The 14,621-nt window shown below is 42.2% G+C and overlaps 1 protein-coding gene across 1 annotated transcript in view; it reads right to left on the reverse strand.

Moving 5' to 3' along the window:
• The window catches only part of LOC124132379 (inversin-B-like), a 75,291-nt gene that overhangs the window by 9,126 nt on the left and 51,544 nt on the right, over positions 1–14,621 (reverse strand). Inside the window, exons 9-11 of the mRNA XM_048403265.1 lie at positions 13,468–13,601; positions 6,235–6,401; positions 1,479–2,439 (exon numbers count right to left, since the gene is read on the reverse strand). Of these exons, the coding sequence (XP_048259222.1) occupies positions 1,479–2,439; positions 6,235–6,401; positions 13,468–13,601 (1,262 nt within the window). The remainder of the gene's footprint in view (positions 1–1,478; positions 2,440–6,234; positions 6,402–13,467; positions 13,602–14,621) is intronic.

Below are 14,621 nucleotides of genomic sequence, written 5' to 3' on the forward strand. Positions count from 1 at the left end.
GACCGATTCGACTTGAACTATGGACTTTACCTGTTGTAACAAGAGCCATGGCTAAAATTCGAATTTGTTCAGATCAAGCAGTATTTGTTGTTATCAGTTGAATGGCAACTGTAGCCTTACTCAAACATGTGACTCTGGTTTCGTTAAGTATTATCCGTCTTGTTTGTTTAGTCTGCGAACTTTACTTGAGTGAGTGAGTGAATGAGTGTGGTTTTACGCCGTTTTTAGCAATATTACAGCAATATCACGGCGGGGGACACCAGAAATTGGCTTCACACATTGTACACATGTGGGGAATCGAACCCGGGTCTTTGGCGTGTCAACCGCTTCCGTGGTCTAGAGGTAGAGCGTCCGCCCGGAGTTCCGGGGTTCGATCCCCGGCCGCGTCATACCTAAAGACGTTTAAAGATGGTACTTGTTGTTACCCTGTCTGGCGCTCGGCATTAAGGGGCTAAAACAAGGACTGGTCGGCTCGGAATCAGAATATATAGTGTCTGAGTGGGGTATTCATGTTAAACTGCGGCATGGTATCTCAGTGCGCTAGCATTATAAATTGGCATCCGTCCGGACTAGTACAAGCAGCCACACACACACACACACACACGTGCATGCACGTCGCTATATAAGTGCAATAATCTTGGACGCGACTTTAAACCCAATTTCACCTCACCTCACCTCACCTCTTCGGCGTGTCGAGCGAACGCTTTAACCACAAGGCTACCCCGCCGCCCTGAACTTTACTTGGAAGTAATATATAAATTAAAGTAGAATTGTTTTGCAAACCAAAATGTTGGGTGCTGGATGCCCAGAATTGTTTTTGTAGTGGTTCCCCCAACTGCCTGGTTGGGCGTGTAGGTTTATTTTAAAAAAAAAATAATTTGTTCCAGAAAATACAAATGTGAGAAATTATACAATTGTTTGTTAGGCTACTCCATTCAGAGAAATAACAATGTATGTTTTCAAGTAGTGACCGAACACATATCCTCTCACTAACAAATGGTTCGTCCCTTATATTAAATGATCCTACCCATCCAATTACATTATAGCGGGATTACTCGGGGTACATGGGGTTGTATGCTTTCCCCGTTCGGTTTTATAACACTCGCCTCCGGCTCGGGACGCATAAAACCCTATGTACCCCGAGCAAATTCAAAATCGATCGAAAACAGCTGAGCTGAGGTTAACTTGTGCTGAGTCACTTGACTTCCACTGACTCGGGGGGGGGGGGGCTTTATTCTTTGAAGCGGGTTATAAGGGATTTCTTCTGCTTCTGAGAAATGCACGTGTTGCCTGTATTGCTCGTGGCGGGATATAAGAGATTTATTCCCCCTCTGAGAAACTTATTACCCGCCAAGGCGGGTTACGCAGTTTTTTTTATCAAGATCACGTGGACCAATCAGATCTCATCATTCTGACATGGAGGTATGATAAGCAATCATATATACGATATGTCAAACAAAACTAACGTGAAGGCTTACCGTTGACATGTTCACTGGACTGCGACATTGTGTAGAAAGTTTGCCTCTTGGCCGGTCGGTCGTTGTCATGGGTACCGAAAGCATCTTCCCTGTTGTTCTGGTGGAAGCTGCTGCTGAAGAGGGCGATGTCGTAGAGCGGGCCGGTGTAGATTTGTGCCCTCCTTAATTGGTGATACTCCCTGACCGCTCGTCTCTCCTCCTCATACCGCCTCACACTCGCCTGTACCTCCTGAGCCAGTATCCTGCTGCTCTTTGACATCCTGGAGCGAGACCTTGGCTCGGACGTATTGCTCTCCCTTTGAGAGCTAGCCCGGTAAAACTCCCCAGAATCCACACTGTTGTGAGAATTCGTATCTGCTGTACCATTGGTGGCAGTGACCTCAGGAACATCCTTCACATCTTTCTTTTTCTGTTTTGTAGGACTCGACCCCATTGGTTCTGCGTTCTCTTTGCCGTTCTCCTTGGTTGATTTCAGAATCCCCTTCCTAGGGGAAGCCGATTTATTGTCAGTATTCACAGAAGCATCATTTCTACTGGGGCTCTTTTTCTCTGCAGGTTTAGTCTCTGTTTTCTTTGAGTCCGTTGATTTCACGTCCTTAATTTCAGGGGTTTGCTTCCGCTGAACCTGTAAATTCACAGTTGCTGACACAGGAGCGGGTTTGGAATCTTCCTCTTTCACATTTTCACTCTCAATATGAATCTCCTCTGTCTCCTCTCTCGGCTCAACCTTCTCTGGGGACAACACCTCTAACCTATTAGAATCCCTTCTCTTGGGGGACTTGACTCTCCTTGTTGAAGAGGTCGGCCTTAGCCTGCTTTTGAGCTTAAGGTTTCTTTGAATGATAATAGCAGCATCGTTGGTGATGAAGCTCCCCTTTTTGCCCCCTTTGGAGATGAGATAGTCCCCCGTCTCCCTATGTCCCTTCAGAAGGGCGGCGTCTGTAGGAGTGTAGTATTTTCCCTGGAAATGACAACATGGTTTATGAGTACCACCATACAATACAACCCTTGCGTTTGGAAGAGAGGAGTCGACAAGGTCGTGTATTCTCCTCCGTTCTGTTAGTGTTATTTGCTTGGTATTTCTATCATGAACAATGAACCATGGTTATTGCATGGCGGCATGACATTATCCATCTGGAACCTGACTCTGACGATGACATGTAGTAATACATGCTACAGCACTGGTCGACTCGATATAAAGGGATACAATGGAGGCACATGAATACGCCATAGAAGGCACGGGAAAACGAATACAACAATCAATCGTGTTGGATAGTCTATTGCTGGAAAGTACTATACTGTTTTGTATTATGTTCATTACAATTCATAATCACCACGAACGATGCTATTCTGAATCAAATATCATGACACCAATGACTTATTTTTAATGCTTTATTTGATGTATTCAGTGTAACATACATTTGAAGCTGCACGCTGAATAACGTGGACTTAATACGTATTCTTACTAGGACACTATATAAATGTAATCGCTTTGAAATGGATCTCACTATACAATTAAAAAGCCATTTAACTCATCCATTGGTGTCATAAATTTCAATTTATATTAAAAAAACGTATAACTGTTATTGTCAGTATTACTAATAAATCATCTGACATAACAATGGACTATTTTTCTTCATCTTATCCTTTATATATTAACAATATCGGTGATGAATTTGGGTATAATTTCCGCAACCATTAATGGTCATTCGTGGATGTTATGAAGCTTGCATAACCCTTGATTAAAAATACATTTAACTACATAACAAATGCATTCTGGCATACTGAGGGGAAATTTAATTATGAAGGAGCAGTATTCTCAGCATTGCTTGCATTGGAATGAAATGCTTGACAAATTGCCTGACATGTGCTTGACAAACACCCTCACTACATGGCCGACCTACATAGATACAATCTCCCACTTCAATCAGCGAATAGTTCCGTTGGCCTATACTCGTCACAGCGGGTAGTTTGTAATCAAATGTGGCCCATACTTGACGTGAAATAACAAAGCATTTTGGTAGACGCACACTCAGACTGCATTCACTAAGGGGTGTGTTTAAATCTTAAGACACACTCCATAAATCAAATTCAGGTTTATGGAACAAAAATCAATGAATACTAGATTGCTTAAGTACAACTCAGTGTAGCTTTAATGAGGAAACCTATTTCAACTTGAGAAGCAGTTTGTTCCAAATCCCAACTTCAGTCTCGTAACAGGTTAAAGTGTTTAAGTGTTTAGCGATTTTAGTAAGCTACATTCAAATCTGCCCCATTTGAACATAGGCATTGGGGATAGCATATGTGTATTTGCAAATAGCAGCAACCATCATGTTTATAATCGATATTTTTCTATTGGTTTCCAAATTGTAACCAATCATATTTTCTTTAAAAGTAGTAAAGGTTATGTGTTTTTCTCAAAGGTGAATTAGTCATACAAAATAATCTGAAGTTCTGTGTTTGAGATTGTTAAAATATGACGATACTTGGTCGAAATGTTGTAACAGTGCCTTGTGTGTACTGGGACTATTTAAGGTAACTAGGGTATTCCTTAATTGATATAATTACATATATAATACAATTTAAGAAACTAAAGTAACCTATAAAAAAAGAAAAGTCCGGAAGTTAATTTAAGGTACCGACGTTTACTACAATATCTGAAAAACTATCGTACCTACTCCAGTCAAAGTTGGTATGAGATTATTAAACAGTCATACATAACTGGATATTACATTTAAAGACAATCGGTGGATGAAAAAAAAATCTGTCTATTTAGCTATCACTATATTTCATCAACAATCAGACCTGTTCGTCACGGGTGGAACGAGCATTCATTGAAACTTCCATCTGCATAATGCTACCCCTGCGTCACAGGGCCATATGACACAGTTGAACCAATCAACTCAACTCGAAAGGTTGAACGGGAATCACGCACGCACGAATACGGTGTTAGCGTTGGGCGTCTCAACGTGCGTGATTCCCGTGCACCCTTTCGAGTTGTACATGTAAGGATTGAACTATGAGTATAGCCAAAGGGTCCACGTTTAGGCCCTCTGAAGAAGCCTTCCAGATGCAATCCTTTCTAACTGTGTCGGTAGTACTCTATTGGAAGACTATTATAAACTTCCAAATGATTTAGAAACACGAGTCGATATCACCTTACAGAAAAAAACAATCAGATAAATACGTATACATCAATATAAAACCAATATTCATCACTAAGGTTTATCAGAAATCGAATGCCAGTCACAGGGACGTAGGGCATCAACGATAAATGATCCCACGCACGAAAATATAATTCGTTGGGTGACAAAAAATGTAAGAATTACTTACACGTCGTAACTGCGAAGGAAAGAAACAAAGTATGGTCTTTTAAATAGACCAGGCATGACCTTAAACGAATCACTCAAGCACCCTCCTTTCTTGCCGTGTTTGGCCCCTGCCTCCTGCCATCGAGTGTGTGTACCAGGCTGGTCGCGGGGTGTTGGTCTTATCTTGCTAGCTCTTTCACTGCCAGTATCCCAACATCGACCTACCATTAATCCGACTTCGTTCGGGGTTATTGTTCTTACAACCTTTGTCTACAATTCTACGTTGAATTATTGATTGGCCTTTGAGTGACAAGATAAGAATTGACAGATTGATGAATTCTGTATGTTTGGTCAAGGGGAGAAAGTTACGAAAGGTCCATTGTAAATGTGTTTTAACCTCCGACATGTTACCGTGTCCATGTTGGAACGATAGTCTACGTTACACCAAGCATTCCTATAATTTCCATAAATATTTTGCCTTTTAAGCCCAAAGAAATCTATTTCAATCGATGATCAAGACTGATTTCTTTGGCGTCAACGTTTTACATTTATTACCCCGCAACACCCATAAATAATTCCCCGACACTCTTCATACGGTTTGAACTTCAAAAACGCCAACAATCTCGGATACAATTTCACCCGAAGTCCATTCTCACCAGGAAGTAAAACGATAATTATATCATTGCGTGCGGATAAAAAACATGCTCTAATATAGTAAAGTGCATATCGATATAGAAACAGGTGTGTTCGCCAATTGATCACTTTCGTCATGGTTAATGTAAACACTTCGTAATCTTGGACAGACTATATGGAGCTACTCGGAGGTTGAGGCAAATTTCAAATGTATATTTCTGATATCTTACAGGGATCAATATTCTTGTAAGTCCAGGTGTTGAACGTGAAATGTTTGCTGATGTTGTCATTCGAATACTATTTAATAATGTCTTGTAAATGATATAGTTCAGGTTCATATTAAGTTGAGTTGTGGACTAAACTATACAGCACAATATTTCCCATCTAGATATCAAGATAACTACTACAAGCCTTGGTGACGGACCGTCTCTGTGGTCTAGTGGTAGCGCGTCCGCCCGGAGAGCGTGGGTTCGATCCCCGGTCGCGTCAAACCAAAAGACGTTTAAAGATGTTACCCCGCATTGTGCTCTGCATTAAGGGGCTAAAACAAGGACTGGTGGGCTCAGAGTCAGTATACTGTGTCTAAGTGGGATATCCATGTTAAACAGCGGCATGGTGTCTCAGTGGGCTAGCATTATAAAATCGGCATTTGTCTGGACTAGTACAAGCAGCCACACACATACACACACACACACGTGCATGCACGTCGCTGTATAACTGCAACAATCTTGAACGTGACGTTTTACCCCATTTCACCTCACGTCACCTTGGTGACGTGACAAGAGTTGAGAAAGTGGTTGACGGTGACGTACCTTGCTCATCATGACGGTGTTGACGTTGGCGTCAGCATCTAAGAGTAGTTTACAAATATTAAGGTTGTTGGTTAGCGCTGCTATGTGTAGACAGGTGCGACCGTCGTCGTTGGCTAGGTCCACAACATCGTCATTGCCACTCTGGGCCAGGAAGAATCTCACAATTTCTGTAACACATAAACGTTTGATTATTGTCATGATCATGAACATAAGACGATTGAATCGTTTGGTTGCCTTGGAGTAGGATAGTTACTAAATAGAAACTTGGGTGTTTGAACCGAGAGTGATTGAGTTTGGTTTAAAGCCACTTTAAACAGAATTTCAGTCCGAGTACGGCATTAGAGCTTAATGGGGGAGAAAAACGCGATGTGAAGCAGTTCATAGACGTTTTGCAACTTTGGTGAAACCCACGAGCACAGGTATGGTGTTGACAAACGTAGATTGGTTTGGTTGGTTGGTTTGTTGTTTAACGCCGCACTCAGCAATATTCCAGCTATATGACGGCGGTCTGTAAATAATCGAGTCTGGACCAGACAATCCAGTGATTGATACCATGAGCATCGATCCACGCAATTGGGATCGATGACATGCATCAACCAAGTCAGCGAGCCTGACCACCCGATCCCGTTAGTCGCCTTTTACGGCAAGCATAGTCACCTTTTACGGCAAGCATGGGTTTGCTGAAGACCTATTCTACCCCAGATTAAACATATTTCAACATTTGCCATTTTTAAGTGAATGTTACTTAACGCCACATTCGACACAAATCCAGGTCTATAACGGCGGTCTGTAAATGTTGGAGTCTGTACAATGTAAACCAGTTGTTTATAGTATGAGCAAAACCCATATGAACCCAGTATGAACCACACCCAAACAAACCTACTAAGCTCGACCACCAGATGCTTTGACATTTTCTTAAAGATAAAAAATAATAATTCAAAATATATGCAATATTTGCTTGACAACTTCCTAAACGTTTAGTTTTCGTTCAGCCGTTTCAGAGAATCTCCATGTTAACAAATGGATGAAAAAACGGACAGAAGTAGGAACTTTGAGCTAACACTGAGAGACATTCAGTGCTTCAACGCCTGAGGCTGTCCTATGTCTATTAGAATTACGTCTAGCATCTATAAGTTATGATACACAAGTGTATCAAGAAGTATTGATGAAACTGAATCAAATAACGATTTGACCGATGAATAAAGGTGAAATCTTGACCTCTGATCGATGGATCTGATAGCGACACCTACCGACAGCACAAGTGACATCGCGTCATTAGTTATTTATAATTGTTTCATCTTGGCTTACACACACGAAAGGGTGTATCAAATAGGTGAGGTGAGGTGAGGTGAATATGGTGTTTAACGTCGCGGCCAAGATTATTGCACTTATATAGCGACGTGCATGTACGTGTATGTGTTTGTGTGGCTGCTTGTCGATAACACTGATGGTACTTGTTGTTACGCTGTCTGGCGCTCGACATTAAGAGGCTAAAACAAGGACTGGTCTGCTCGGAGTCAGTATACTGTGTCTGAGTGGGGTATTCATGTTAAACTGCGGCATGGTATCTCAGTGAGCTAGCACTATAAATCGGCATCAGTCTAGACTAGTACAAGCAGCCACACACACACACACACACACACACACGTACATACACGTCGCTATATAAGTGCAGTAGTCTTGGACGCGACGTTAAACCCCATTTCACCTCACCCCACCTCTCCGATTTCAGCTGAAGTGGATGTCCTAACATGCCGCGTACTGGTAACTAGTGCAACGATTCAACAGATATATTCTCAATAATTATAAACTCACAGAGAATTTTCTTCAATAGCAACGGGAGAGCACAAATGGCATAAATCATCACGCAAGGGACCCGGTTTCGATTCCCACATTTCCCACATGTGAATCCCATTCTTTGTGTCCCTTGCCATAATATCGCTGGACTAATGCTATAAACGTGTAAAACTCTACTCACAGACTCTCTACTGTTTCAAAAACGCCTAAACCATCGAAACAAAAATATAACGTCAATCAAATCGCACCAGCCATACAGCCACCCATGTTCGACGTACACGATTCGACATAGGTGCCGGGAGGTCACGTGAACACCTTGTAATCACATCACACCCGTTTACCATTACTTCTCCATGCTTCGCTGACTTTATTAAATACATCGGCGACGACCCCTATTCACACCAGTAGAAATAGCAGCCTTTAGTCCATGATGGTCCACAAATAACCCAGGGCACTGTCGACCAACACCGAGGAACAAAAGTACGAAGACTGTCACACATCAAATGGAAATTGTTTACACTCATAGAATACTGACATCTATTCAATTTAACCTAGCTATCTGCGATCCCCGGCTTAGTGAGGACGGATAGTACGGTATTCACCACCCTTGTATGAATTCCTTATATTGCCAGTGATCATGGTAGAGCATTATCGATATTAGGGACATTCCTTTCAGATACCATGGGGTCGCATACTAGCTCGAGTTATAATAAGAAAGCGGTACTTTTGTACGTAACTTGTGAATTATATGGACAGTCGTAGAAATGCTATCTTTTACATGTATGGCATATGTATGTTAATATATGCTGGGAAAAGAATATTCTGTAGCAGCTTATGTACTTAGAACAACTACAATAAACGAACGGTTATAACGAACTCAAAGGGACCACTAATTTTAGTTCGTTATAACCGTAGTTCGTTATAAGCATGTTTTAAGCATACATACAGCAAATGTCCGGGACCTAAAATATGTTCGTTATATCCGTCAGTTCGTTATAAGCATGTTCGTTATAAACGTAGTTTCCTGTAATACGACTTCGGCAATAAAAACGTATAATATTTGATAAGATTCCTTTAAATTCCTGTAACTGGACAATTATGCATCTCGATAAGTCTTCCTGATAAAGCTTCCAGTTTACCACCAATTTACCGTTCCGCTAAAGTCGTAGTTTCGCGAACACCAGGTGTCACCACAATAAGAATTTGTTGCAGCAATGTGTTTGCACCTCTGAGGTTTAGGTGCCCTGATTGGTTAAACTGTTACTTAACGTATTTTTAAGATGCAGAAATGAAACTATCTCATTAAATTCAGATCTTAGTTCTCGCTGCCGCTCAACAAAGATCTGAAAACATCACGTGTCGAGTCACGTCAGAACGACCTTTCATCAGACCAGACAGAGAGTGGCTTACCAGATCATGAAAGAGACAGTCGGAATGTGTTTTCTAATCATGCAGGAGGGTTGGATAGCTTAGTGGTTAAAGCGTTCGCTCGTCATGCCGAAGACCCGGGTTCGATTCCCGACATGGGCACAAATTGTGAAGCCCATACTGGTGTCCCCTGCCAAACCAATACTCACTATAAAGCTTCCATGATAGGCCTGTTGAGTAGCGTTGTGGTTAAAGCGTTCGCTCGACACGCCAGTGAACACTGCGGTTCGATTCCCAAGATGGGTACAATGTGCGAAGCCCATTCTGGTGTGCCGCCGTGATATTGAAAGTGTTAAAAGCGGCGTAAAACAACACTCACTATAAAGCTTCCACGATAGGCTCGTGGATTAGCGTAGTGGTTAAAGCGTTCGCTAGACACGGTGTGTGCGGTTCGATTGCCAACATGGGGATTTTGCAGCGCGAAAACCCATACACTCAACCTCCACACTGTATACACGTGTGCATGCCATACTACTACATCTGTAAACATCATAAGTCTCCAGACACATATACAACCACGTTAAGCTGCCCTCAGTGTAGTAATTGCTATAATGTGAACTAGAGATGTGTAGTGCTTAATCACATAACGTAAATCTCAGTTCGACTCCCAAGATTGTACCGTGTGACACGCATTCTTTGGGTCCACCACCCATTGTATTGCTGAACGTATTAAAAGCCAATTAATTGAAACACACTTTCATCCGTATAACTGATGTCACGCACCTACTCAAATTTGTTGGATACATTCCTTTTTGGCAGTCATCCACAAAAAACTAGTATACAGTAAACTACGTTTAAAACGAACACGCTTATAACGAACTGACCGATATAACGAACTTGTATTTCAGTCCCGGTCATTTGTTGTACATATGCTTATAACGAACTACGGTTATTACGAACTAAAATTAGTGATCCTTTTGAGTTCGTTATAACCGTAGTTTACTGTACCTTGAACCAAGGGGTCATTGGTAGGCAATACCGGCTCTTTCTAGTATCAGGTCGTGACTCTCGCCATAGCCGTACACTTAAAACAAATATCTTTAGAGATATGGACGATCAAAGGCGTCTATTTCACAATGTCAGTTTTGAATATGTAACGGAACTACTTTAATTCAAAGATATTTAGAATAATATAAGTTTAGTTAAAAATTCTTCTTCACATGTCGCCTATCCAATTTCGATATGACTGAAAACATCGAAGTGTACTTACACGGGTTAATGGACCGATGATGTAAATTTCTGGATTTTTGTTGTTGTCAGAAAACGATTATTTGTACAGTCGCTGTACAAACTTATTTCTATAAAAACGGAAGATTCAAGGACTGTTGGGGCCAATAACCCTTGCTTTAGACAGTCAGTGGATAATTATCTTTTTGGAATAAATCCAAATTACGTTTTCATGGCCACCCTTGGTTATCAAATGATCGGTCCCTAAGATCGTAAACAACTTGCATGTCGCAGTCAACATCGTTACAACACTCACGAATCACTGAGATCAATCAACTCCGTTTTTTCCCTTTAACGTGTGTATCGTGTTTCGTTTAAATATTTGCTCTTTGCGTGCACAAAACAATATTTATGTTTACTTTCTCAAGTGCATGCAAATGTGCACACTCTATTAGGAATATTAATATTGATTTAAGCATTATTTTCCTACATGTTCTTGTTATGTGAACACTCAGCTCGGTGATTGCGCTTACAAGAAGAAACCCTTAACGGGTCTGTTGAACTTACAGATTCGCGTCATGATAACGCACGACACATGTTAAAAGCTTTATATACGCACTGAATTTCCACGCTAACAATAACTTTGTTGTGTATTCAGAGAGAAAAAACTTGGTAGTGCGTTGTCTCGATGTAAAACATACGGTGTTAGATGAGATAGTTAACTCACATAACGTGACCGGCAGTGCACCCAGGATCGCTTTACACACTCCGACCTACTGCAATGTTTCGTGACGACCGATGGGCGCTCTGATACTATAGAATTGTTTAACGATATATACCACCCCCTCCCCATCGACAGGTTTACTGTTATATGGGGGCTTATTGGTGTTGGGATACACTCCGTGTCAACGTACAGTAAAGAGCAAATATAATGCAGGGATAAATTTGGGTTATATGGCAACACGAACAAACGAGAATTGGGGGGCGTTCAAGTGAGCGGGGGGGGGGGGGGGGGGGGGGGGGGGGGGGGGGGGGGTAATAAAGGGTGAGGCGAGGGGTCAGGGATATTTAAAAGTCTAACTACACAAACTTGAAGCGATTTGAAAATATTTGATCAGAGATATCGATTGAGGTAGTTGAGGGTTGGAGCGAGCTTATATCGATTCTCAGGTGTTTGATTGACGTATTAAGCTTCCAGTTAAACGTCCTCAACAATCATTTCAAAAACAATTTAAAGAACATTTTAATTATACGTATCAACTAGGGCTCGGGAGAGTCCAAATGTGCTACCCGGGTTCCCACCCCTCTATTACCCGACCCTACCCGGGTACCCGCTGGAGGTCTCAAGAGGTAGGTACAAACTGTCCGATTGGAAAAAGTATGACCGTAGGTCTGGTACAATGTGTTGAGATACATGTATGAAACGATCTGGTGTATACACTGAAGTTAGCTGAAGTTTTATTTTTATTCAAACATATAAAAGTCAGAAGGAATGGGCGTAGTGGTCAGGAAGAACTGCGAACATTAGTGACTTGTACTTTAAACATAGAGTTTTAGATACTTTTTGTCATTAAACAATATATCACGTGTCTAAACACGGGCCCGGGTAGTCCTGTAGGTACCCGGATCCTACTCAGTACCCAGTAGACCCGAGTACCCGAGTTACCCGTCTCAGCCCTACACACACACACACCTCCAAAATATTTAATGTTCTGCAACCCTGCTTCCCTACCCACACCACGAATATTACATGCTATAAGCCATTCCAGAATGTTCTTTGTATTAGTTTTATTTTTTTTAATCGAGAATACGTTAAAATATGTTTCGAAGCGTAGTCGCCAGCTCGAGAAAGCTGCCTTCTGATTGGCTAATGTCGATTTCTTGTCAGTCATTTCATTGGTCGGTCAAAATTCGCGAAAGGTCGTTCTGACGTGACCCGTAATGGGATGTCCTCAGATCTTTGTTTAGCGGTAGCGAAAACTAAGATATGATTTTAATGAGATTGCGATTCGCTGCGCAGAGTTGTGTCTCTTAGGTATGCCAGAATCCTATGATCGTGGTTTCAAATACCGGACTCGCCCTGATAACGTTTCTAGCTTTGTCGGCACTATACCAGTGCTCGTGGGTTTCACCAAAATGGTATCACCATGCCTACCAAAAGAATTAACCAGAGAGCATCCAACCAAACTATGAAATATGTACACACTTTACGTAAAAATAGACACACAAATTACAAACAAGACACAATCCTCATAAAGTGTGCCCGTTATGGTTAAAACCCGCCACATTTTAAATGGATACCGCTTGATTATTTGGTAGGGATCACTTCTGCACCAAACATACACGCCGTGATATTCCTGAAATTATGTTTTAGCGTTAACTAGACTCACTCTCTCGCTAAATCTTTCAACAATTCTAAGTAAATGAACACTTCCCAATATCAATTATCCATTAAATATCAATGTACCTACAGTTTTCGGTTTCATATCAGATTCTGCTACAAGCTCTACACATCGATCAGACACGTGTATCAAAAGGCAAATACAAACTCGACAGATGCACCAACCAGCGACCCGTGAAGATCCGGGGTAGAATAGGTCTTCAGCAACCCATGCTTGCCGTAAAAGGCGAATATGCTTGTCGTAGGAGGCGACTAACGGGGTTGGGTTGTCAGGCTAACTGACTTGGTTGATGCATGTCATCGATCCCAACTGCGTAGATCGATGCTTATGGCGTCCTTCACGGGATTGTCTGATCCAGACTCGATTATTTACAGACCGCCGTCATATAGCTGGAATATTGCTGAGTGCGGCCTAAAACAACAAAAACCAAACCACTTACCAGCATGTCCCCCGTGCGTAGCCTCGTGTATAGGGTAGTTCCCCTGTTGACTTGGTGACCACAGATCAGCTTTATTCTTCAGAAGGACCCGAAGAGCTTCTTGAGAGCCTTTAAGGGCGGCACAATGGGCTGGACTGGAACCAAGGAATCATAGAGTCAGTTAGAAAACATTAAACACAACTTGTCTGAAATCTCCAATACACCACACACTAGTGACAATGCTTGCCGTCAAACGAGGCTACGCTGAGATAAGGGCAGCCTGTAGATAAGCTCTCCACCACACCAGGAACGATTGTATGTTCACAACGTCATGCCAAGAGATCTGGCTAACACGACTCGATTTGGGTAGCTGATCGGGTCGACTCACCGAGTCGAGGGAGTGAGAACGAGCCTAGATGTGTGATAAATATCGCTTCGGTTGTGCCCGAGAGGCGAATAAAGGGGGTCTCGTTGCAGCGGTGTTCCCAATGAAATCCTAGCCGCGTTTCTGTGCAATAAATAACGGTAACCTGAAGAGATACAAGCTGGCAAGGTCGGAGCGGCGTCACCCGCGAGATTTGTGACAAAAGGGTTTCAAAGGGTCTTTTCGTCTCCCCGTGGGTATGCGTGTCGTTCTGTGCCACTATGGCGACCATGAAAGGCGGACGAAACAGAAACGGGAATGGAATCCAATGTATGGTCGCCTCTGTTTCCAGGTCGCAATCTCTCGGTTACGCGGTGACTTTCAGTGGAGTCGTTGCATAACGCCACCGGGACTCTGCAGTGGGTTCGATATTTAAATATTTAAACAAGCTATGAAGTAACAGCCAGGCGGTATGTGTGCCATTGTGACTTTTGTCTAAGTCATTCAAACAACACTTTATAAGCTATAAAGCTTCATGAAGTAGTTCCGTTAACTTGAGGCTGCAGTGTTAAACTAATAGGGACCGGCCATTTAATACTCTGGAGTGAGTGAGTGAGTGAGTGAGTGTTGGTTGGCTGGTTGGTTTGTTGTTTAACGCCGCACTCAGTAATATTCCAGTTATATGACGGCGGTCTGTAAATAATCGAGTCTGGCCCAGACAATCCAGTGATTGATTTCAAGTGAGTGAGCAAGTTTGATTTAACGCCGCTTTTAACAGTAATACAGATATATCGCGGCGTGTCAGCTTAAT

The sequence above is a fragment of the Haliotis rufescens genome, unplaced genomic scaffold (genome assembly GCF_023055435.1).
Source record: "Haliotis rufescens isolate VD_foot unplaced genomic scaffold, xgHalRufe1.0.p SCAF_3, whole genome shotgun sequence".
Classification (NCBI taxonomy): Eukaryota; Metazoa; Mollusca; class Gastropoda; order Lepetellida; family Haliotidae; genus Haliotis; species Haliotis rufescens.